The 26,580-nt window shown below is 42.1% G+C and overlaps 1 protein-coding gene across 19 annotated transcripts in view; it reads left to right on the plus strand.

The window, feature by feature from the left end:
- Positions 1 to 26,580, plus strand: part of BACH1 (BTB domain and CNC homolog 1) — a 456,481-nt gene that overhangs the window by 44,531 nt on the left and 385,370 nt on the right. For 8 of the 19 annotated variants that reach the window (XM_034947853.3, XM_055105206.2, XM_055105209.2 and 5 more), the window contains one exon: positions 2 to 3,726. The exons of 4 other annotated variants lie outside the window; for them this stretch is intronic. In XM_034947853.3, the coding sequence (XP_034803744.1) occupies positions 2 to 436 (435 nt within the window). In that variant the 3' untranslated portion in view covers positions 437 to 3,726. Of the gene's footprint in view, position 1; positions 3,727 to 9,228; positions 11,016 to 19,104; positions 19,828 to 26,580 lie in introns of those variants that run through there. 7 more of the 19 variants (XR_008622413.2, XR_008622412.2, XR_008622411.2 and 4 more) reach the window with 6 other exon arrangements.

The following is a 26,580-nucleotide window of genomic DNA, read 5'->3' on the forward strand; positions in this document are numbered from 1 at the left end:
GCAAAGTGAAAAGGAGAGCTTGTTGAAGGAAAGAGATCACATTTTGTCAACTCTGGGCGAGACAAAGCAGAACCTAACTGGACTTTGCCAGAAAGTTTGTAAAGAAGCAGCTCTGAGTCAAGAACAAATACAGATACTCGCCAAGTACTCAGCTGCAGATTGCCCACTTTCATTTTTAATTTCTGAAAAAGATAAAAGTACTCCTGATGGTGAACTGGCGTTACCATCAATTTTCAGTTTATCTGACCGGCCTCCAGCAGTGCTGCCTCCCTGTGCCAGAGGAAACAGTGAGCCTGGCTACGCGCGAGGGCAGGAGTCCCAGCAGATGTCCACAGCCACCTCTGAGCAAGCTGGGCCCGCGGAACAGTGTCGTCAGAGTGGTGGGATCTCAGATTTCTGTCAGCAGATGACTGATAAATGTACTACTGATGAGTAAACTTGCATTCACTTCCTTCAAACCATCTAATTTTCTACTGAAGTTTTGGCAGCGTCTTGAAAGCCTAATATGACCATCTGTTGCTCAGCAATACCGTTTTTTTTCCTTTAGTAGTTTGCCATAAGGGAATTTCCTTTAAGTCAACCATGATTTCTCCTTGATTTCTACAAGAGACAAAGAAATGATTTTGCCTCCTGGATATCAGAAAAATCCATGTGAAAATGTAGTAAACCTTTAAAACTCATGTTTTAAAGAATAATAACTCTAGTAATAACTCTTCCTGCTATTCAGAATAAGTAGGAGAATGAAAACTGCAGCATATCAGACAGCAATTTAACAGCTTGAAACATCTACAGATAGTTCCTACTAAAAGAAGTGGCCTGCAGAAGTTTAATAATTTGACTTTTTTCTAATATTTTAGTTTGAAAGAAAATTTTCCCAAGCAATGCTAATAGAGTTCTATTCTTAGAAGCAGGGTGTCAGCTACTGGGAATATTTTTGTAGAGCTGCATTGTGAAAAAAAGATGGTCTTACCTGAATCTTAGGGCTTTGTTCTTCGGCTCCTAAAATCAGGCTTTAAGCTACATTGGGAAGATTTAGTAAATAGGCAAGTGGTTGGCCTAAGACGGGGGCTGCTTCTCCTCTTCAGTATGGACTCTAGAAAGTCTGGCTACATGAATAGATTTAAGTGTCACTTTCCCTCCCTGCCCCCCGCTTCAGTCTCTACCATATCTGGTCCCATCATGGACTTCCTATTTCCTGGCATTTTTGTCCCTTTGGAAGAAGAAATAGGACTCAGAATACAGTGGCATGAGTGATTACACTGGCAGCATTATCTCAGGCTCCCTAGAATCTGGAGAGCTTACCAACATGTAAAGCTGTTCATTTTTCCACCGTGGGTCACCAATGCCAGAAAACCAGACATCACGGGGAAAGAATATTGCTTACTTTTTACCAGGAGTGCAGTTCATTTTTTTCACCCTATTTTTGAAGTCGTATGATTCACTTGTAAAAATGATTGTTACAGATAAAAAGTGTATCTGCAGCAACTCTGCAGGTTTGTGAAATAGGATGAAACTCAATCTTTTTCTATTGTGGGTTTGCATTTGAAAAGCAGGTTGAATCCTTGCTCTCTTCTCCAAATTTGGTGTGGTATAAAGACACACAAATCATTTTAACTTGGACATTTAAAGATCAGTCTTAGTGTTTGTTCAGTCCTGTTACAAAATAGATAACTGAGCACCTATCGCATAACATTTTGCAGTGGCTTTTAGCCATGCTGGAGTTAGATTTGTTTGAGAGTCAAATGAAAGCTATGGATCTTCTCAGCAATTAAAAAAAATGCATATATTCACATTCACAGAAACATTGGCAGAACCCAGTTGTAATGGTACGGAGGAGTAGTTTATAGTGTTGATTTCACCAAAATCAGAGGGCTGAAAGAGACACTTTATAGACTGCATCCTGAGCCTAGTGCAGGGCTTGTCTAGCTAATGTGGGCAGCCACCACCCACTGTGTATGAACAAGTCTGAAGCAAGTTGGCCTTGCCCTTGAGAGTATATGGGGACCAGTCTTCATGTCTTGGAGTAATTTGTCAAATGTTACCCTTTTTGATCAGGGTGTAGGGGGAGGATATTGCTAGTATATTTTCAGTGGTTTGTATGTTCTCTCTGTCACTGACTTATTTGTAAGAGAAAATTAGTTGGACTTGTTTATTTTCTAGTAGCTTTTATAAGTACACTCAAGAATTTGTCAGGGAGAATAATTCTGATAGTGCATCCCATACTGCAAAAGAATTTGTGTGTGTGTGTGTGTATGTGTATGTATACATATATATCTCTCCATATAGGTATTTCTTTGATACTTGTAATTTTAAATTTCAGCTTCACGATATAAAATAATATAAGAACTTCTGGTTTACAAAATGTAAAATCTTAAGCCAATGGAACCCTTGATTTCCTACCTCAGTGTACACTCAACTATTGGTTGTATCAGTTTGTGTATGTGCAAATGTCAAATAATCTTTTGCTTTAATTGCTACTGTACTTGCTTTGAAAGATTACCTACTATTTTATGGTAAAATATAGTTGTCTCCAGAGCTTAAATATAATTTGTAAAGCACTTGGTTTAAATTTCTCTCTACCTATAAACAGTTTAGCATTAAGGGTTTCTATTAATGACACAGAATTATTGGCCAAGTGTAATTTCTTAAAATTTAGCATTACTTTAAATAGCCAGCATGTAATACAAGTAACTACACTACCTCATATCTACATGATTTTCAAGTTGTAATGCAGATGGACAGATAAAAAAGATTTTACGTTTGTCTTTTGGCCATAAGTGGGAAAGTTTTCTGTATATTGCATAGCATTACACATTTATGCCTATTTTAACATTAACTTCTAAAGAAGTTTTTTCTAAGAAAATGTTTCAAGGCAATATTTTTTTTGAGGCTGCCGAAGACAAATGACAGGATTATGAGTATACAGTGTATGCCTTTTCCTTCATGCAGAATTTTGAAATGTTTTCAGTTTGTATATTGCATATTCACATGATCATTGTTCACTATTTTATGAACTGGCCTTCTCAATGTTTGATGATTTTTTAAAAGCTGTTATGTTGAATTCAGTAAAATAACATTACCTTATTTTTTTTCTTATTCAAATTCTGGAACTATAGCAAATAATTCGTTAAATTGTCATATTCAAAACAAATGTGGATACAGTCTTGGTTCTCCATCTGTAATTTTTTTTAACAGTTTGCTATAGCTTATTGCTTAACTAATTTTAAATAAGGAAATAAGTATGTTAGATGCAGTAGACGATACAGGTTGCATGTGGACACTCAGTCACATTAACAACTTGGGAAAAAAATGGCAATGTTATGGTGAATTCTCAGGTGAACTTTTTTCAGTTATAAAACATCTATTTTGAATCTGTAAATATTTTAAATGTTTTATTAAGGCATGTAATAAACTATTCTTTGAAACTTGTTGGGTAGAATGAAAATTAAAGCCATAATGGTAAAAGATGGCATACTGATTATAAAAGAAGCAGAAAAACATTGATTTTTTTATATCTTTCATAATATAATTTTCTAACAATGCAATAAAACCACTAAACTTTTGTGTCCATATTTTACTGAGACCATGTTTCATTAAAAGCATAGTTTCATAGTATTTAATTTACATTTCTCCCTAATGTTCTTACCCAAATGTACCTGAACTAAAAAATGTTAGATGTTGGTGATAAATTGACAGTTAAATAAAATTCTCTAAAATTGCTTCTAATTGAATAGAATTGTACATTCCATTTTCATTTTCTCACTTCATGTGGATTTACTCAGTTTAGTCTTTTGATCGGTAATTAGTATATCTGAATTTGTAGGAGAGAATCTTTCCTTAGTTGATGATAATCATGCCTCAAAAAAAAAAAATTCCAGCATTCAGGTGTTTTAGGAAGCACAGATTTTAGCTTTGCTTCTGATTTTACTTAATGTTAGTTTGGATAGATAAGTATAGGGACTCTTAAGGGGTATTATCTCTATCAGTCATTAAGTTTTAAAAACTTATCTGCCGAGTCAGCTCTTTGTATCCTATTCAATTTCCAACCAGGCCCTTCTGACCAAGCTTTGGGCAGCTGCTCAGCGGTATTGGCCATCCAGGGCAAAGTCTTCTGGTCTAGTCATAGTGATTCTCAGCTGGGGATGATTTTGCTTGCCTAGGGGACACTTGGCAGTTCCCAGAGACACAAATCTCAGGGGCAGGGTATAGGATATGGCTTCTAGGGGCAGAGGCCAGGACAGCCCTCAAAACAATTACCCGCCCAGGGTATTGATCTGGCTGACATTGAGAAACCCTGACTAGACCAACGATGGAATCAAGATGACTTGTAAGAAAGTGCTCAGTTGTGTGAGATAGTGTGGTGGCTGCAAGAGTTCAAAGGAGACAGGGTGAGAAACGTGGGATTTCACCAAGCTTTGAAAGATTGTAGTCTGAATCGGGAGAAGGATGGTCTCTGGGGAGAGGAGGCCACTTGGCACAAATAAGCCTGGCGTGTTAAAGGAACAGAAGGAGGTTGTCACAGTGAGAGGGAGAAGGAGGAAGGCCCCCACTTGAGTGTTCACCACTGGGTGTCCCGGCATCTTGCCCTACCCAGATTGACTTAAGTTATTGAAGGTCTGAGGTTAGACTGTAAGGGCTTTAAGAACAACAGAAGTATAGGTAGTAGGTATTGAGGTTTTAGAGGAAGGCCAAAAATAGCACCCTTTCCCTGGCCAGAGTTTTGAACCATTTGAGAAATAAAAAGTAGGTGAAGTCCATATCGCTGATGGAACCCAGCTTGGAACCATGGCTTTCTAGCTGTTTAGCCCAGTGAACCTGCTAAAAGTGCATTCTGGAATTAGGCAGACTTAATCCATCCACCGGTCACCTTGGACGACCCCAAAAGGGGCAGAGCTCTTAGAGGAGCAGAAAAATGTAAACAGGGAGCAAATTCCACAAGTAAGGGGTGGGCCGAGCCAAGTAGACTTAATGACGCTAAAAATTTACTCATTAGAATCAGGGACTACTACATCAGGGCCAGGACAAAGTACAAAGTGGAAGTACAAAGGCCAGAGGGTGTTTCTTGCCCTGGAGATCTAAACTAGGGAAGTCTTACAGAAGAGTGTTCCCCTTTCATGCTCCCCAGTTTAAGTTCTCTTGAAACACTGGCCCATTGCTCAACCAGGGCTGTGACTGATGGCCTGGAGGAGGAGAGCATCTGTTCCAGACGGCAGACCTCCTCTCACCTTTGAGGCCACTTCCCAACACCAGCCTTTGCAGGTGTGACTGGCTTGGGCTGTCAGTGAACATTTGGTCTCAGAAGGCTCTGGATCCAGCAGTGTACTAGTAAGTAAATGAATTCAAAGGCTACTCTGTACCAAAGACTGAACATTTTTCTCATCCCTAATTCTCTCCTACCTCATCGTCCCGTGTAGCATGTAGCATATCAGATGCTCTGCATTGAGATTAGATCCCAACATAACATTCCCATAAGAAAATGCATGAAAGTCCAGGAATAAAATGCTAGCAACATAATGATATCCAAATTTGAATGGAAGTTTAACTTTTATTATTCAACTTTTAGAGAAAAAAATTCAAAGATTAAGTCCCTTTGGATTAAAAAAATCTAAAGGCATTAAAGTCTAAAGGAACTAAAGCAAATCAAATTATTTTGTCCACCTGAGTTCGAAGTACAAAACTAAGAAAAATAAATCCCAAGACTATCCTGCCAGATTTCTCATTTAGTTCAGCCTTGGCCAGAGGAGTTTTTGATGCCTAGGTCCAGTTGAGATTCTTTCAAGAGGCTGTAGCTGGAATTGTCTTTAAGAGAGTGGTGGTTCCTACCGTGCTCCAGAAGGAACTAGGTTTGAGGCTGAGTCTCTGATGTGCTCACTTTAGAGTCAGAAGAGTTAACCACAAAATTATCATAGCCTTGGCCCCACAACCACCCTTGTTTCGAAACAAGCTAATTCCCAGGTACTAAAGCAGTCATCCCATACAACACTGCTCCCACAGCTCAGTACCTAGTGCTGCCAAAGACCATAGTAGAACCTCAATAGTATCTGGAAAAAAAAAAAATCTTGGTTTCAGTTCCCCAAAGATGCCCCAGTGTTCTGTAACTCACAACTCGTGATCCTAATTTCTATTGGAAGGACGCTCAAAAAGGGCTTAATTTTGGCCGTATACACTGATCATTCCTGGGGGAAAGACCACCATTGCATGACACCTTAATTTACATTTCCCCTTCCAACAAGCTGTTTCTGGTACCTGGACTGTTGAGTGAGGGCTCCCTCTAGGGGCTCTGAGCCAACATCCCTGTATACAGGCGTTTTCAGGCCTGAGCCAGAATGCATGTTTAGGCCTAAGAAAGTTGCCTCCTAGGGATGGAGGAGGCGTCTTAAATCTATCTTTACGGCCCGGCAGGGTGGCTCACGCCTGTAATACCAGCACTTTGGGAGGCTGAGGTGGGCGGATCACGAGGTCAGGAGATTGAGACCATCCTGGCTAACACGATGAAACCCCATCTCTACTAAAAATACAAAAAATTAGCCGGGCGTGGTGGCGGGTGCCTGTAGTCCCAGCTACTCAGGAGACTGAGGCAGGAGAATGGCGTGAACCCAGGAGGCGGAGCTTGCAGTGAGCCGAGATAGCGCCACTGCTATCCAGCCTGGGCGACAGAGCGAGACTCCGTCTCAAAAAAAAAAAAAAAAAAAAAAAAAAAAATCTATCTTTACATAGATTTAAGCAGTCCAGAATCAACTATAGATGAACCACATGGATCCAAGGTCCCTTCATGGTTCCCTCCTTGTGCCTGAATGCAGAATGGAATTTGGGGTGGCTGATACAGCAAGGGCCACAGTGGCCTGGCGCTACCAGTTAGAAGCTAGAACCTTACAAGCACTCTGTAGTACGTTGGAACCCAGCTGCCTTGAAAATCGGTGAAAATCAGTACCTATTATTTTTCCCAGCTACACCTAAAAGGCCTGTGAAGTCTGCTTTTCCCCTGGAAACTGCAGCAGTGGCATCTTGAGGCCACCTGCCCTGCCAAGCACCTGTGGGTGCTGGGCCTTTCCCTGTGAAACTGCTGTGTTGCTGTTGATGGAGAGGGGCCCACCGGCGGCTGCTGCCCACATTTAATTTATTCCATGTTGCACCCACTTTCTAGGGCCTCTTGCAGTCCGTGAGAGGTGTGGAGGGAATTTCTGCCAGTTGGGTTTAAGATCATGGGTAGTACATTCCAGAAAGTGGGTGTTGACTGACAGGCATCAGGGGGAAGCTAATGTAAGGATTTTCCCCATTGACTTTCCTTGCCTCAGTTACCACTGAGTACCTTCCACAGCCTTTGGGTGCACCAGGTACCGTGTTCTAAGAATATAATTTTTCTTGGACAGCTGCTGTCATGGCTGGGGATTGGCTTGATTTCAAAACAGGTGGTGCAAATGCTGTGATAATCTTGTGAGTGTCTCATTATTAACGCTGAGCCACTTAGACTCTTGGCATTGAGCCAGTTAAACTCCTGAGTCCCTGAAGGAATTGCACTATGAGAGGCGCTCCATATCTCTTCTGAAGTCCTTGCGCCTTTCACTTAAGATGCCCCTCCCGCGCAGCCTCTCCAAAGGCCTAAGGAGACCAGTTAGGGCTCCACAGAAAGTCATTCTCTGAGGAAAAACACCACAAGCCACAACGATCCTCTAGATTCAATATGCTCACAGCCTGCTTTAGAACCTCTTACCCAGACCAACGTCACTCCTGTAAAAACCCACTTGGCCTAATACAAACCTCCACATACAATCGAAGGTAAAATGTCACGGCCTCTACTGCACCCCGTGGTTCACAAGACTCCCAATCACATGTGTCTCTTACTACCCAAATTCTGCTCTTCTGGTTTTGATTTTTCAATGTCTGTATACAATGCCGCCCTGCCAAATGTTGGGTTTCCAAAGGAACATTGCATATTCCTTTCCTGAGCTATGAAGAATTTGAGAGAGAAAATAAAGGAATGGTAGATGGGAAACCAAAACAAAACCTCAGTTGCTGATAATGGAGTAGCTTAGCGTGAGAGCCTAGTGCAAACTCCAGAATGAGTCAAGTTGACCTTATCAGGTTGTTTCTTGTTAGAGGGAAGTAACTTTTCCACCCTTGGTTTCCACGAAGGGAGATTTTCCTCTGGGCAGCACAGCACCGCCTATACTCTGCTAATCAGCATGGTGGTGTGGAGGCGTAGAGTGCTAGTGGTGCTGTTTGGAGACAGGCACATCCCAAGAGGAAGAATGGCCATGCAGGGCAGAGGACAACCAGTTATTTTCAGATTTATCAATCAGCCAGCGCACTCCATCTCTGCAGGGATGAGGGGAGCAAAGAGGTTGAGGGAAGATCATGTTCCAAGGTCAGAGTGTAGAAGGTGAAGGGAAGAATGTGGAAAGGAATTACGTGGAGGCAGAGTCTGGGGGCTTTGAGAAGCTTGCAAGAAGAGAAAGAGAAAGATACCCCAGAAGAGGAGCAGACTCCCATGAAAGCCACGAACTTGCCCTCTCATCTGCACACTCCACTACTAGCGGGAACATAGGTTCAGGTTTAAAAGCCAAGCCTGACCTTGTGTTTAACTGCAAACACTTCTTTTTCCTCTTCCTCATCTTATTCTTAAAGTATAAAAGCAAAGATCATGGAGAATATTTAAAAATTGAGCACATTACCTTTTCATTTTAAAACAGCCATCCTTTAAAACGACACTATTTTCATTCTGCACTCTTAGTTTATACTTAATCACTGTCCCGAAAGTCAGCTGTTTTCTAAACAGTTAATTTCCTTCTTTCAGGAGACCGGACCTAAATAATTTTCCAGATACCATCTTGATATGCAGGTTTCCCATGTGATGTGAATCTCTTGGCAGGAGATCCTGTTAACAATACCCAGCACGCTATATGAAAATATCCACTATAACTTAAGCTTTCTAAAGTAATACCTATTTGGTCCACCTCAGAAACTGACAGTAGTTCTGTTTTGAGCTATTAATTTCAGAGAATCTTCCTTTGTGAAATAAGCATGCTTATGTTTTCCTTGCTTTGATTTAAATGATAGCCTTAACTGCTGGGCACAGGACTACTATTAAAACCTTAAGAATAAGATTTTCTGAAGAAGGAACTCGTTTTTTAAGCACTATGTTTTCATCTCATTTGAGCGTTTACTCTGGGTTTTAGAAGACCTCAGCTATTATGCTCAACATCTGATATTTGAGGGGTTCTGTTTCAGGGTTCTGTGGAAAATCTGATGTGCCAAGAAGTGTTCCATACCATTCTGAGAACTTTGGATACCTGCTCAGACAGCTCTGTTTCAGCTAAACAGTAACATCTGGGAGGGAAGCTTAATGTGGAATCAAGGATGAAGTTTAACACAGGAATGAGGAGTAGAGCACATAGCTGCTAAGATAAGGTAGGAGAATTTGGCTAGTAAAAGCACTTAATAGCCTGAACTTGTGTTTACTAGGGCCTGGGAGAGCAGACAGCTGCCAGCATACTTAAAATAGGGTGAGTATGAAGTATGCACTTAAGGACTAAAAGAATTGCACAAATTTAAGCAATGACTCAGTTACAAATCCAAGCCCCTTCAGAAAGTACAGGAACTATGGGGAGGAATAGAAAGAACATAAACCTGCAGTGAGACAGACCTAGTTTTCTTTTTTTTTTTTTTTTTGAGATGGAGTCTCACTTTTTTGCCCAGGCTGGAGTGCAGTGGCGCAATCAGAGCTCACAGCAACCTCTGCCTCCTGGGTTCAAGCCATTCTTCTGCCTCAGCCTCCCAAGTAGCTAGGATTATAGGCGTGCACCACCACACCTGGCTAATTTTTCTATTTTTGGTAGAGACGGGGTTTCACATGTTGGCCAGGCTGGTTTCGAACTCCTGACCTCAAGTGATCCGCCCGCCTCGGCCTCCCAAAGTGCTGGGATTGCAGGCGTGAGCCACCGCTCCCGGCCTAGACCTAGTTTTGAAGGCTGGTTTTGATGCTTAGCCACAGTATAGCCAAAGGAAAATTACTTCATGTCTCTCAGATAGAATTTCCTTATATGTATGTCTTTCATGTTGGGACTTCTGGTCCTCGAGATCAAAGTAAGACTGACTCAAACATCTACTCACACCTTGTGAAAATTCAAATCAATTCACCACATTGAATGCCTTCTTTTATTTGCTCTGTTGCCCAGGCTGGAGTCTCAGCTCATTGCAACCTTTGCCTGCCAGGTTCAAGTGATTCTCCTGCCTCAGCTTCCCAAGTAACTGGGACTACAGGTGCGTGCCACCACACTTGGCTAATATTTGTTTTTGTTGTTGGTTTTTTTTTTGTTTTTTTGTTTTTGTTTGTTTGTTTGTTTTTTGAGATGGAGTCTTGCTCTGTTGCCCAGGCTAGAATGCAGTGGCATGATCTCAGCTCACTGCAACCTCCACCTTCCAGGTTCAAGCAATTCTCCTGTCTCAGCCTCCCAAGTAGCTGGGACTACAGGTGCTCGCCACCACGCCTGGCTAATTTTTGTATTTTTTAGTAGAGATGGGGTTTCACCATGTTGGCCAGGCCAGTCTTGAACTCCTGACCTCAGGTGATCCACCCACCTCAGCCTCCCAAAGTGCTGAGATTACAGGCGTGAGCCACTGCGTCCAGCCTAATTTTTGTATTTTTAGTAGAGATGGGGTTTCACTATATTTGCCAGGCTGGTCTTGAATTCCTGACCTCATGATCTGCCTGCCTTGGCCTCCCAAAGTGTTGGAATTACAGGCATGAGCCACCGTGCCTGGCCGGTTACAGTTTTTTTAAGAAACAGCAATGGAAGGCCTCACTGAGAAGATGTAAGAACTGAAGGAGGTGAAGTGAGTTTTAGTGGTTACACATTGCAAATTATTTTTGGCTAAGTTGTAAGTAAAAAATAGAGGAAATAACCAATCTTGTATGGTTGTAGTAAGAATCAAATGAAACAATGTATGGAAGAGTGTCTACCAGAAGGCCCCATGACACAGCTAGCACGCAATAAGCTTTCATCGTCTTGTATAGAATGGTACCATCCAATTCAGTACCCACTAGCCACATGCCACGTGTCACAACCCCCTTCTTTTCTTAGTACCTTTTTGTCAGAGGTCCCCTCTCTGTTCCTCCAACTTGCCAAAATTCACCTCCATCTCCTTTGCAGCATTTGAGAAGGAACTGGCCAAGAAGCGTTTTTGGAATTCTTAGCTGACCACCCACCTCCAGCCTACAGAGGTGGCTGAAAAGACTAAGAAGAGTTTTTTGGAGAAGATAGAGAATTTTGTTAGAAAATGTGGTAGTGCTGGGACTGTAACCTTCTTAATCTTAGTGAGGGGGGCTATGAGATGCCCACTAAAAAAGCCTTGACATGAGTCACCTAGAGTTTGGGAGACACAAAGGACTGGCACCTTATGCATAAAAAATATTGCTTGAGTAGATGGATGAAACTCCTGTGGCAGCAGAATAGAGTGGCATTTGGGAAGAAGTAGAATTGGCACTGGTGGGGGTAAAAGTTATAGGACTTCAGCCACCAGATGTGGAACCTAAATGAGGACTGTTCGTCTGAGGTCATTTCCAAGGGGATCCTATTCAACAGGGCTTCTGCCAGGGAGGGAGGCTGCTTTGAAAGAGAAAATCTGAGATTTACCGTCAGGTACAGAAGCTGAGGGATTGCTCATGGTCAACCAATGGAGCTCTAAAAGATGAGCGGGAAGCTGGGTGAAGAGGAAGCATGTTTTGAGCCAAGGCAACTGCATATGCAAAGGCTGAGGGATGAGAGAGGGCCTCTCATGGTTTATTTGTAGAGCTGAAAGATGTTTGGTGTGGTTGCATGGCATGTATGTGTGGCCGGGGATAATGAGGGCTCCAGGTTGGAGGAGTGACATGTGGTGAGTCAGGAGAGGGGTGAGAAGAGTCCAGACCTTCTCAGGTATATGATGAAGTTTGACATTTATCTTAAGGACAATGGGAAACTTTTGAAAGGTGTGATATGATCAGTCCTGTGTTTCACAGTTTGTTTTGGCTGTAGTGAGGAGAGTGGATTGTGGAGTGGGAAGAGTGGAATGGGAGATACCAGTAAGAAGCCACGGCTGTAGTCAGACAAGAAGTTAGGTGGACTGGACCAGGGATGTGTTCGTGGGAAATCAGAACAGTGGCCAGATTCATGAAACATGGCAGAGATGACCGTCCTGAGGTAGAAGAAGAGCTGGTAAAAAAGATAGAACCACAGACGATCCCCAGGTTCCTTTCTTGAACAACAGAGTGGAAGATGTTTCTGTTCAATGCAATGGTGAACACGAGGTCAGAGCAGGTTTGTGGAACCAGGTGTTAAATTCAGTGATGAGTGTACTGCAGGCAAGGCATGCTGTGTGGCACCCATGTGGTTGCTGACATGTAAGACTTCTGCTCAGGAGGAAGATTTGGGCCAAAGCTTTACATTTATGCCTTTGGCATATGGTCCACTTTTGAAGCTATGTGAGAGGAAAAGCTTGCCTGAAAAGTGTGTGTGTGGTGAACAGAGGAGATAGCCCAGGACAGACCCCAAAGGAATACTGATGATTGGGAAAGAAGAACTCACAATGGAGATAAGGAACACTAGAGGAGAAGGAAGATCAGAAGCAAGCAAGATCTTGCAGCAGCAAGATTTATTGTGAAGAGTGAAAGAACAAAGCTTCCACAGCGTGGAAGGGGACCGGAGCGGGTTGCCCCTGCTGACTGGGGTGGCCAGCTTTTATTCCCTTATTTGGCTCTGCCACATCCTGCTGATTGGTCCATTTTACAGAGCACTGATTGGTCCATTTTACAGAGTGCTGATTGGTCTGTTTTTACAGAGTGCTGATTGGTGCGTTTACAAACCTTTAGCTAGACACAGAGTGCTGATTGGTCCGTTTTTACAGAGTGCTGTTTGGTGCGTTTACAAACCCTTAGCTAGACACAGAGCACTGATTGGTGTGTTTTTACAGAGTGCTGATTGGTGCATTTACAAACCTTTAGCTAGACACAGAATGCTGATTGGTGTGTTTACAATCCTTTAGTTAGACAGAAAAGTTCTCCAAGTCCCCACCCAACCCAGAAGGCCAGCTGGCTTCACCTCTCAATCCCCCCTCTAAACAGGACACCCCAACTGCTGCTGGGAATTGGGCGATGACTGCTCTAGCTACTTCCTGCTGGATAGAGGCAAAGAAGGGTCCCTGCAGTTGCAGTGTCTTCCAGAGGGGAACTCTCTAGGCCAGTGAAAGGGCCAGCGGGTCGGTCCAGGGGTCCTCGGTAGAAGTTGTTAGTTTAGCTCATTTGGGGTTCCATTTGTAAGACCATCTGTAGCTTGATGGCCTCGATTCTAGAGGAAACAGATTTGACAAGGAGGTTAAAAATAAGGGTCCGAAGGCGAGTAATAGCAAGATGGCTGCCACAGGACCTAGAAAGGGGAGAAGCCATGTTGCCCAACTCCAGAGGTTGGTATAAGAATTTTGAAAGGCGTTGTCTGATTTCAGAAGCCTTTTCCTGTAAGCGCCAGGCGGCATCTCGTACTATCCCTGACTGATTAGTGTAAAAACAACACTCTTCCCCTAAGAAGATGCAGAGTCCTCCTTTCTCAGCAGTGAGGCGGTCTAGGCCTCGGCAGTTTTGGAGAGTCACTGCTGCCAAAGAGTCTATTTGGGATTGTAGAGTAAGGATAGATTTCGTTATTTCTTGCAAACTATCTGAGAAATCCTGTGAGAGTGTGTGGTAGTAGGATAATGAAGTAGATAAACTGGCTATTCCGGTTCCTGTAGCAGTAGCCATTCCTAACCCTATTAAGTAGGGGTATTAGTTGTATGGCTCTGCACTGACGGACTTGAGCTTTGAGGGGAACAGATAGGGTCTGATTTCCATAAGATTAGAAGTTAGTACAATACATGTTACACTGTTAACTTTTAGCAAACTTTTGTTGAAAACCTTGTAAGTTTGGGGTTTTAATTTTTCTTTGCTATTAATAAAACCTCATTCAGTCCATATTAACTTAGAATTGGTATAGATGGCTCCTTCCTGATACTGTAAGTACTTTAAGGTTTGGCTGAGTGCAAACAGCTGCATGTTTGAACAGACCAATTATTAGGCAGTTTTCCTAACTGCTTCTACAAGAGTTTCCTTATCACTTACTGAATACCCATTGTGTCTTTTTTCCTTAGTAGTTGGGGAGGAACCATATATCATCCTGTCCTGAAGGGAGTTCCTCCTAGATCTGGTCAGACCTGTGTATGGTAGTTAATTAAGATTTAGATCCCCTGTTAGGAAACCTGCTGGGTTAAGGATTTTTGATAGGAAGGCTATGGGTTGTCAGTGGCTTCAGTGCTTTTGGGCTACGGCCTTGTTTACACTGACAACAAGGTGATATTGGAGTGTTATAGGGTTACAGAGAAGACCTTCAATGATCAATTATAGGTTTTAAATTTACCCTGGCTTTTAATGGAATAGGGTACACTGTTTTTCCTTTACTACTTCTATCTCTCTCTTTCTCTCTCTTTGACTTCTTCTTTGTCTGTCTCTTTCTTTCTCTCTTCCTTTCTGTTGCCTCTGCCAGCTGCTTATGCTGCTGTTTTCCCCTCTCCTTCCCCTTTTGATGGCTTTGGCAGTGTAAGACTGCCACCTCCTTGGGTTTTTACACTGCATGCAATAACTCCATGATTTCTTTGTGATATTTAATGGGGGTTCCCCCAGAGGTTAGTAACTCCCTTTCTTTCCATATTGCAGCATGGGCATGTAGGATTAGATAAGCATACTTGCTATCTGTATACACATTTATTCTTCTTCCCTTTCCCAGTTCTAAGGCTCGGGTCAGTGCCACTAGTTCTAACGGGGCGCTGGTCCCTGGGGGAAGAGGCTTACTTTCAAGTACTGTTACTGTGGCATAACCTGCCCTTCGTATCCCATTCTCCACAAGTGAACTTCTGTCGGTATATAGGTTAAGGTCAGGATTAGCTACGGGGACTTCTAAGAGATCATGTCAGGCGGCATAAGTCTGGACTACAATTTGTTGGCAGTCATGCTCGATTGGTTCCCCATCCTCTGGGAGAAAAGTGGCAGGGTTGAGGGCCACGCATGTACGTATTTGAAGCACCAGTCCCTCAATGAGTAGTGCCTGGTATCTGAGTAGGTGGTTGTCTGATAGCCATAAACTTCCTTTGGCACCTAGTATGCCATTTACATCATGAGTAGTCCAGACAGTGAGATCCTTTCCTTGTATTATTTTGATAGCCTCTGACACTAAGATGGCCACCGCCACAACTACCCTTAAAGAGTGAGGCCAGCCTTTCGCTTCTACATCAGTTTCCTTACTTAGGTATGCCACTGGTTGTGGGGTTGCCCCATGAATCTGAGTAAGGACTCCAAGAGCCATCCTTGCTCTCTCTGTGATGCATAAAGAAAAGTTTCATCCTGTGGGAAGGCTTAAGGCTGGAGCTTGAGTTTGTTCCTTCCAATGCCCAGACTTCAGGGTTGATTCTCTCCTCAAGTAGGGGACAACAAATGGGTAACTCGTTCCCCATATTCATGTAGATAATAACTCCAGCTTTGGCTACTCCTACTGGATCTAGTGGAGTCAGCGTGATCCGCTTCTCCCACTCACCTAGTCCCCACACGCCCTGAGAGCTAGTCCCTGTGGTCTGATGTCCACCCCTCACTTCTTCTGCCCTTTCCTTATACTTCCCTGCTGGAGTGACTGGAAGTGGGGATGCTCTTCCCTGGACACAGGGGAGAGGGAGGGCCCCTGGGGTTGTCACTTCCTCTGCCCTTTCCTTCATGGGTGGGGCAGGAAGGGCACATGTGATGTTAGCAATTCAGCGTAAAAGTGAAAACTAATTTGGCCTCAAGATTTAAGAGTCATCCAAACAACAGTTACAGGGCTAATATCTTTAATCTTTACACATTTGACAATATCCAATAAAAAGAACATCAAACTACAGCAAGACAAAGGAGCAACAGACATGGCCCTGCAGAGGACAAAAGAGAAAACAGGAGCACTCAATAACCAGGAACTCAGGGACTTTGGAGGCAACCTGTGTGGGTTAAACATGCTTGTGAAGATTTTTATCACTATTTCTCGTTAGAAATATAAAAAGTGGGCCGGGTGCCTTGGCTCACGCCTGTAATCCCAGCACTTTGGGAGGCCGAGGCAAGTGGATCACGAGATCAGGAGTTCAAGACCAGCCTGGCCAACATGGTGAAACCCCATCTCTACTAAAAATCCAAAAATTAGTTGGGTGTGGTGGAGGGCGCCTGTAATCCCAGCTACTGGGGAGGCTGAGGCAGGAGGATTGCTTGACCTCAGGAGGCAGAGGTTGCAGTAAGCTGAGATCACACCACTGCATTCCAGCCTGGGTGACAGAGTGAGACTCTGTCCCAGAAAAGAAAGAAAGAAAGAAAGAAATGTAAAAAGTGCTAAATAGAAAGAAGTAAAAAATATATCAAATTAGAAAATAAAAAATGAGGGGGAGTGAAACTGGCATTCTAACACAAGGGGGGTGGTATTTAAAATAGCTTTTATGCTTTGGGGAAGCAATTTGATATTTTATTTAAAACATTTTAAACTAGCCATAACATCTGACCCAGTAACTGTATGCCAAGGAATCCATCCTGAAAAACAATAATCTTAAATTTTAGGACTATTAATAATAATAATAAAAATTTCTTCTTATATCAAGATGTCCATCATAGCATTTATCATAGTAAATAATTTTGAGTAAACCTTTAGAAATGGAAAAAAGCAAAGCACTATATTGTATCTCTACTCAAACTAAGATTTGACACTGTACTCGGCTCTTTTTATAATTTTTCCCTTAATCCTCACAGTAAAATCAAACGTTTGACACAATGATTGTCCCTTTATGAGTTTTTAGCTAACAAAATGTTTATGGTAAACATGGAATAAAATGAAAAATACTCATGACAGATGCTAAACATGAAAGCAAGTGATTTACGTATCTAGTATGATTATAACCAGGTATATCGAAATCTCTCTGTGAATAAAAAAAATTGAAGTCCATCTGGGGTGAACAGTTGTTATTTATTAAAATTTGCTTTTGCGAGTACTCATGAATCTTGAGACAATAACCACCACCATGATTATAAAACTATCAAACACGATTTTAAGCAAAGAAAGAAATGGGGAAAACCGTGAAAGGAAAATAAATCTCAAGACTCCAGAATCACTAAGCCAAAGGGAAAAGTCAAGCTGGGAACTGCATCAGACAAACCTGCCTCCCATTTTATTCCTAAATAAGATAACTACAAAGAAAAACAATAAAAATAAAAAAGCTACATACCTCCCTCACAATTTGCCCGCAAGGAAATTCCTTGTGAGCCTCAAGATCTTTACCCTAAAACAGTTCTGTTGAACTTCATCCTGGCCATATTAATTGATACCTTATCTTCACAGGCCCAGTACAGAGGATAGACAGAACTCTTGATCATTGCTCTGCTCACCTGTGACAAATGCATTTCTCGTTGCTTCCTCTGACCTATTGTTTATGTAAAAATGCAGATTCACTGAGTCAGACTAAGGCATCAGTGACTATTCCTCTATCCATTTCACCTCACATGTATTCAGTGAAAGGCTGATCGAAGACCCCAAAGAATGAAACCTTTTGTCACTTATCTACCTCTGACCTGGAATCCCTTACTTCGAGTTGTCCCACCTTTCTGGACCAAACCAATGTACCTCTTATGCATATTGATTGAGGTCTCATCAATGTATAAAATCAAGCTAAAATGTATAAAACGAAGCTGTGCCCTGACCACTTGGGTACATGTCATCATGTACCCAAGACTTCCTGACGCTGTCATAGGCACGTCCTTAGCCCTGGCAGATAAACTTTCTAAATTAATTGAGACCTGTCTCAAATACTTTGGGCTCACAAAACGTAGCTGTCCATCAGGCAGATATCTAAAAGCAAGAAGTGATATTTTACTCAGCTAAAAGCTGCTATCTTGTCGGCGGCCTCAGAGGCCTTCCACAGTGAACTCCCTCCCCAACCCTCTGGCCTCATTCCCAGGCCCCTCTCCTCTCCTGGGAACTCCTGGGAATGTCATGTTTGCCCCATTGTCATCTTGTCAGTGAGGCTCCCCTGGCTGCCCTCATTAAGACTGCATCTGGCCAGGTGCAGTGGCTCATGCCTGTAATCCCAGCACTTTGGGAGGCCGAGGTGGGGGGATCACCTGAGGTCAGGAGTTCAAGACCAGTCTGGCCAACATGGCGAAACCCTGTCTCTACTAAAAATACAAAAATTACCCAGGTGTGGTGGCACACACCTGTAATCCCAGCTACTTAGGAGGCTGAGACAGGAGAATAGCTTGAACCCACGAGGTGGAGGTTGCAGTGAGCCGAGATGGCACCACTGCTCTCCAGACTGGGGCAACAGAGCAAGACCCTGTCTCAAAAAAAAAAAAAACACAAAAAAAACCCCCACATGCTTCCTCCTTCCTACCATTCTACCTCCAATCCCCATCCCCATATCCTGCCCTCTTGTTTTCTCTCTTTGTAATGCCTGCCACCTCCCAACATAGTATAGAATGAGCTCGTTTACTTAGTCTAGTGTTTAATGTCTGTCTCACTCCACTAGAATGTAAGCATCGCAAGGCCAGGAGATGCGTTTGGTCTGTGCTGCATCTCAAGCAGGACAATGGCTGGAACATAGTAGGGTCTCCAAAAATGTTTGTTGAATGTTGCTGATGGCGGCATCTTGGAGTAGGAAAAAGACTGAAGAGTGGAAAAAGAAATCCTGACATGAATTCTGGGCAAAGGCAAGCAGTAGCTGACTTGGAAAATGATTACAGTAGGTTTTGTGCCATTTGAGTTATCAGTATTGCAGATGTTTTTGCACCTGCTCCACCAACAATAATTGGGTTAAGGCTTGCAGCTGGGATATTATACAGCTTGCTTTATCTAGGTTTTGTTTTGCTTGCAAATCAATCAATACTTACAATGATTTTAACAAGGGGAAAGAGCCGTAGTTGTAGACCTTGGAGTGTATTTTTTTTGGTCTAGCTTTAAAAAAAAATTGTTAATGTTTTGACACTGTAACTCTTTTTAGTAGTTGTGGCTTTGCAGACCTTGCTGCACTTTGATCTTTTTCTCGTTCCAGCTATAGATGGCAGCACACCACTACCTACGATCCGATCACCAGCCTGGGTTTGTAAGTCAGAGCTGTTGGTCAGGAGACAGCAGCTAATGAGTAATCAGTCCAAACTGAATGGCAAATTAATGTCTTCATTAAGTGAACAAACCAGCTTCCTCCATAAACAAGGTCAGAGTATTTATAACCCAGTGTATTTCATAAAAGCAAAAACGCATCTCCATTTACATAACTTTACTATGGAGCTCATGATTTATCTGCACAAAGCATATGCAAAATCTCACTTGTATACCGTCTTTAATAAGGGCCCATGCCATTCTGATGTAATTATTAATAAAGTCACACTTGATAAGCAGCCTTGTTTTTCCCACACAAGGTAAATGAAAAGGTGATTGCTTTAAACAAAAGCCACTCTTATAAGATGATATTGGGTGGCCTGTTCCAAATTGAGTTCTTAGTAATAAAAATGAAGTGTGATCCTTATTGATCAAATATATCTGCCACTTAGGTTCTATGAGAACTTATTTAAAATTTAGACTTGGTTACACAGGTATAAAGTTTGATATTTACCATATGCTACATGTCACTTCAATTCAGTGAATTGAATGCTTAATTTTGCCATCCTTGTCAGAGAACAATATAGAAATTTCAGAAACTTTTCACAAAATGACCAGGTGTCAAAGACTCTGAATTTCTGTTTCTAGATCAGTGTCATCCAGTAGAAATATAAAATGAGCCAAATGCAAGTTGCATGTGAAGTTTTAAATTTTCTAGAAACCACATGTTAAAAAGTAAAAAAAGAGGTGAAATTAATTTGAATACTGTACTATATTTTATTTAACCAGATATATCCAAAATATTATTTTTAGCAGGTAATCTATATAAAAATTATTGCAATATTGCACATTCATTTTTTAAAATCTGGTGTGTATTTTACACTCACAGCTCATTTCGATTTAGATTAGCCAGATTTTAAGTGTTCAGTAGCCACATGTGGCTAGTTGGCCACATCATGTTCCACTCGGCTCTAAAGACTTAGTGCCTGTTATGAGGGGAATTGTGTGCCCCCCAAATTCATGTGTTAGAATCCTAACTCCCACTACTTCAGAGTGTGACCTTATTTGGAGATAGGGTTGTTACCAAGTAAAAACGAGGTCATTTTAGGGTGGACCTTTAGAGTGGATCCTAATCCGGTATGACTGATGTCCTCCTAAAATGCGGAGACTGGAGACAGGCTCACACACAGGGAGAACTCCATGTGGAGAGGAAGGCAGAGACTGGGTGATGCATCTCCAAGCCAAGGACCATCGAAGATCACCTTCATCCCCAGAAGCTAGGAGGGAGCCATGGAACACAGTCTCCCTCACAGCCTCAGAAGGAACCAACCCTGCTGATGTCTTGATTTTGGACATCCAGCCTCCAGAACTGTGAGAGAATACATTTCTGTTGTTTAAGGCACACAGCCTGTGGTGCATTGTTATGGCAGCCCTAGTCAACCACTACAGAACCTTTGGTTGGTGGCTGCCATTGTTCCAAAGCTTTCCTCTCCTTGCCTTGAATCTCCTCTTCTCTTCCTTCTATGCTTTCTCTTCTGGCCTCTCTGTCACTCAACTTTCCTGCCCTCTCTCATCGTTTTCCATAGGATCTCCCTGTCATAGCACAGAGGTAAGCAGGGAGTTTCTGTTGTAGTAAGCGGGAGATGGGTTCCACCTGAGCAGGGAGATGCCTGACTTGCTTCACGTCTCCAATGGGGATAATATTATCTGCCAGCTGTCCCCTGGAGCTACTGTTGTGTAGGTGAAGGGCCGACTCAGAAAATGCTTTGAAACCCATAAATAATGACATGGATGAGAATGAGTATTTTGTGTGTTTTACTTTCACATGTTAGGACTCAAAGGTGGAATGAAGTGTTTTCTAAGTTACTTTGGTTTCTTCTCTCTGTAATTATCTAGGGTTCCTACTTCATGGTAGGGAATGTGTGAAAGGGCATAGGCCCTGCCACTTTCTTGCCATCTGTCAGTAGTGGGCTTCTACGGGCTGCCTCCCAAGCATGTTTTATATCCTGTCTACCCAGCGCAGAACGGCCTCCCTAACTCAAAAACCACGTGTTAAGGTGATATGGATCCCACTCCCATCTCTAGAAGTGGGTCCCAAATAGGGTCACTGCATCAGATAATTCCAAGGGGTATCATCTTGATATTGTTTGGCTTTGTGTCCCCACCCAAATCTCATCTTGAATTGTAATCCCATAATCCCCACGTGTCATGGGAGGGAGCCAGTGGGAGATAATTGAATCAGGCTGGCTGTTTCCCTCACACTGTTCTCGTGATAGTGAGTGAGTTCTCAGGAGATCTGATTGTTTTATAAGCGTCTGGCATTTCCCCTGCTGGCACTCATTCTCTGTCCTGCTGCCCTGAGAAGAGGTGCCTTCCACCATGATTGTAAGTTTCCCGAGGCCTCCCTAGCCATGCAGAACTGTAAGTCAATTAAATCTCTTTTCTTTATAAATTACCCAATCTCCAGTATTTCTTCATAGCAGCATGAGAACGGACCACTACACATCTGCATTGTCATAAATGTGTATAGTGAACTTGAAGTTGTGCAGTGCACAACCTGCACAGTCATATCTGATAGCCCCAGTCCTGTACAATTAAATCATTCAGGCAATCCCGTCTCTCTGACCGTAGTCATAGGTACAGAATGGGTACTAAAATCCCGTAAAGCTGTGAGGAGAGATTGTCCGGGGTTACTGAGAAAAAAAAAACAAAAAACAAAAAACTCTTGCCTTCTCCAGGGACCTACTGATAGATGGCATTCTGAGTGTGATATAAACATATAAGGCTGGCAGCTGTGCTCATGAGAGAAGGGCCAGTACCTTTTGCGAAGTCACTAGGTGGACCTTGAGGAATAAGAGAGCAGAGATCTGAGAGAGCCAGGGCTTGTGCTTATGCCTCTGGATCAAGCTTTGCCTGAAGCACCTGTGCAGTTTGTTACATGAGCCCATGTATTTGCTTTATAGAATTGGTTTGGGTTGGATTTTCTTTCCCTTGCTACCCAAAGAATTCTAAATGCTACACTGGAGATGGAAGTAAAGAAAGGGGGAGATAGAGATGTGTTTCTGGTTGACAGTGCAACAACTATAAGAAACAAAAACAAAGCTTCTTCAAGCATCCACAACCATTGCCACAGCAATTTGAATTACATTTTCTAATGAAAACCAGGCCAAATGATGGTTAGCATTCTCAGCTAACTCACAGCAATGTTCTTAAGTCTATTTGTGATTGTCCAATGCTAAAAATGTATACCAGTTGGCATTAAAAACCTAAACTATTTCTACCACTGTATGGCTTTTAACTAGAGGTTTGTGGTCTACCCTGAAAACTTAATCTACTATGCATATCTTTATTTCTAAACTAATACGTTCTTTTGAGTTCAGCCTACGTAAAAACATACTTCTGGTGTACTGCCTATTTGTAAATTGAAACTTGTCATAAGTATAATAACATTGCCCCCATTGTTCGTATTAATTCATAGCAAGGGGGAACACTACTGTATAGATGTTATAAATGCTTAGGCAAGGGAGACCATTCAGCTCTTAACCCAATTTCCTGCTGCAAATATCAAAAGTTGGATCAACATATGCCCCTAGTTACAAAGATGTAACATCATTTCTAAAGTCTTTAGCAGCAGAATCCTAAAGGGCCCCTAAATTTCAGTCTTAACTTTGTTCCAGCCACATCCCAGCTGTTTCTCCCAAGTACTTCATCACCTGCAGGCTGTTTTCAGTTCATTATGGGACCAAGGAGAGGCCACTGGGACAGTATATCAATAGAACAATCCTTGCCAAATAATGAAATTTGGAAATAGGCTGGGCACGGTGGCTCATACCTATAATCCTAGCACTTTAGGAGGCTGAGGCAGGAGAATTGCTTGAGCCTAGGAGTTGAAGGCTGCAGTCAGCTATGATTGCACCACTGCACTCCAGCTTGGGTGACAGAGCGAGATCCTGTCTCTTAAAAAAAAAAAGTTTTTGGCTACTTTGTAACTGAAAGAGATCAATCCCTAGAATGTCCTTCCCAGGGAGGCCAGGCTACCTGCCTAGCCTCTTTCTGCCTGCCTCTCTTTGCTGCTTGGGTTTTTCTGTTGTGCCCCTTCCCAAGGCAGGAGCTGGCATCTCTTTCCCTCCTGCAAACTTCAGTCCCATGGATCCTCTTGTTGTTTTCTGCACTGATTTTGTATCGATTCCTCTGGAGCAAACATTGGAAGCTGCTGTCGGATATGCCAGGGCTCTCTGCCCTGTTGTGTTCTGTGTTGCTAGCTGAAGATTACTCCCGGGTTTGTTTCAAGACCCTTGGAACCAGAATAGAGGTGACGCTCTCCTGTTTGTACTCTCTCTGGCTGTGATTTTTAAATCCTTGTTCTGAGCCTACTGTTTTTTTTTTTTTTTCTCCTCTGCCTCACTTTTCTAGCTCATTGCCTTCTATATCTTCCGCTGGCTCAGTTTGCCTGAGCCCTCTGCATTTGGCACTAAATCGTAGTTTATTCTAATCCTTTGCCTGGAAGCTGATGCTGGTAACCAGATGGCAATAAAAAGACACTGAATGCAACATTTCTACCTGTGAGTTGAGAGACAATACTCGTTACTTCCTGGGAAAACAGTTGGTGTTTTTCTCAGTTGGGGTAAAATGATATTTCTAAAAATCCTATTGTTTTCTTACTTGGATAAATGTTAAAATATGTTTATTAGAAAGTATGCTTTAAAATTTTTTTTAGTCTAAAGAAATATTGCTGCTTCTCAGAGTTTTGGCAAATATTGCTTTTCATTTGTTCTTCTTTTCCTGTGTCTTCTTTCTTTTCACTCTCTTACCACCTATAGATTTAAATTACATGTCATTTTATTATTATTTACTGTATTAACTAAACTCACTTTTTATTTAGTTCAAAAAGATGGATGTGTGGAGTATTTTAAATTTGGCTCTTAAAACCACAGTGTATTACAGATTAGAAAGCTATTATTTTTTCTGACATCCAGCAGGCACCATTTCTGTGTTTTAGCTATCTGACAGCTTGGGGACAGATAACGGGCCTTTGTTACAAACTGGGCCAGAGTATTCTTTCTGGAGACTTTTCAAACTAGAGCTAGAAGAGAGGTGCCCCCTGTATTAGTCAGCTACTGCTGCATAACAAATAACCATAAAATCAGAGTCACTTAAAACAGTGAGCACTTATTTACTTCACATCTCTTCAGGTCTGATGAGTGGGCTCCACTGATCTCAGCAGGCCTGCTCATGTGTCTTTAGGCTGGCAGTGGGTGGTTTGATTTAAGGATGTCTCTAGTCCACACTGCATGTTTGCACATCTGTTGCCTATGTCTTTGCTATGGTTTGGATATTTGAGCCCTCCAAGTATCATGTTGAAATTTGATCCTCAATGTTGGAGGCAGGGCCTGGTGGGAGGTGTTTGGGTCCTGAGGGAGGATCCCTCATAAATGGCTTGGTGCATTCTTGTGGGGATGAGTGAGTTCTCATGAGAGCTGGGTTTTGAAAAGAGCGTGGCACCTCCTCCTCTTTCTGTCTCTTGCTTCCTCTTTCACCACGTGGCTCCCTTTCACCTTCCACCATGAGTGGAAGCAGCCCGAAGCCCTCACCAAAATCAGATAGATACCAGTGCTGTGCCTGTACAACTTGCAGAACTGTGACCCAAATAAACTTTTTTTCTGTATAAACTGCCCAGCTGCAGGCATTTTTTTTTTTTTTTTTGTAGCAACGTCAAAACAGTTTAAGTCAGTCTTTAACCTTTTAGCAGACTAGTTGGGGAATATTCCACAAGAGAGCAAGTGAGAACCTGCAAGGTCACATAGACCTAGGCTGTGAAGGGTCTTGTTATGACTTATACTCTTATGCCATTAGCCAAAGTAAGTCAAACGAACAAGCACAAACTCAAGGCACAGGCATACACCACCCGCTAGGAGGCCATGCCAAGGGTGTGGATACATGGAAGGGTGAAGAACTGGACTAGTCTTTCAATACCACAGCCCCTTTCTTCTCTAGGCGTGGAGCTGCTAGGAGTGAGCCCCACATGCAGACATCTGTCTCTGGTAGGAGAAGACAAAGTCAAGATGCAGAGAGATGCAGTGGAAGACAGGATGGGAGAAGGTCCCAATCATTTTCTAGTTATTAATAACATTTTTGGCTGTGCTTAGATTGCTGCACTTGGGAGGTCTGGTTAATCAACTTTTTGTTTTGCTTTGTTTTGTTTTTGTTTTACTAGGAGGTAGGCTACTCCACAATCCCTCCAAACTCTTCTTTCTTGCATTAATTGGTTTAAACTGCATTTCTGGTACTTGCAACCAAAGGATCATGACCCATCTATACTGTTTTTTCTAGATCATATGGTTTTTATATCAAAAGTTGCTGTCCCTATCCCAATGCAAAGCTTTTTAGGTTGATTTTTAGGGGGATAAAATCTTTCATATTGAAAATAAACATTATCACCTATATATCACAGGTTATTAGTTTATTAAATTAAACTGAACCACATAAGTTTCAAATAAAAGTGTTACTGAATTTGCAGTAAAAATTACACATAATTAGTGTAAATTAGGAAAGATATAAAACAGTTGGCACAAAGCAATAGCATCCATACTTTTAACTCATTAATTTTATCCCTAGGAATTTACCTCAATAAAATAATATAACAAAAGCAAATGTTCATATACATTACACAATTTATGACAACTGTCATAATAATAAATTAAAGGGACATGTCTAAATTAAGAGAATGTGTTAACAAATTATGTTAGTTTATCAGGATGGAATATTATGTAGTCTTTATGTTAATTAAGAAAATTCTATAAAATTTCAAAATCCATTTATGACGTAGTACGTGAAAAAGCAAAACAAAATGCAAAATTACAGGGACATCCAGACTAGGTATATAATTTTATTTTTGTGCGCAGCACAACCATTTTCTTTTTGTGCGCAGTAGAAAAAAAACATTTCAAATCTACCTGTAATTTTCTCTTGTTCCGCTAGGAGACATGCATCATCTTTGATTAAAATTATTCTTCACTGGGACCTTTATTTATGCAAAGGCAAAATTCTATTCTAGACTCAAGAAGCTCGAGCTAGACATCCTAAACATTTCTGAATAGAATTATCAAAGGCTGAATTTGTCATGTGCAGAATTGCATCTTTGTAGGGTTATGATGCTGTTGCCTGTGGGTGAGGATGTGGTGGATAACGCCCTTCTTGCAGTGAGGATAAGGGGGGTTGGAGAAGGTACCCAGGGGACTGGTGGCTCATGGTAATTGATGGACTAGGGGAGGCCATGTAGAGAGGACGCCAGTGGAGAGGCATGGCTGATGGACAGAACTCCAGGAGCGGTGATAGTTCATATCCAGTACAGTATTTTTCTTTTTCTCCATTATAATTTTCCTCGTTATTCTCAAGCCAACAGGAAATTGTCTTAAATGTTTATCCAGAT

Source organism: Pan paniscus, chromosome 22, assembly GCF_029289425.2.
Source record: "Pan paniscus chromosome 22, NHGRI_mPanPan1-v2.0_pri, whole genome shotgun sequence".
NCBI lineage: Eukaryota > Metazoa > Chordata > Mammalia > Primates > Hominidae > Pan > Pan paniscus.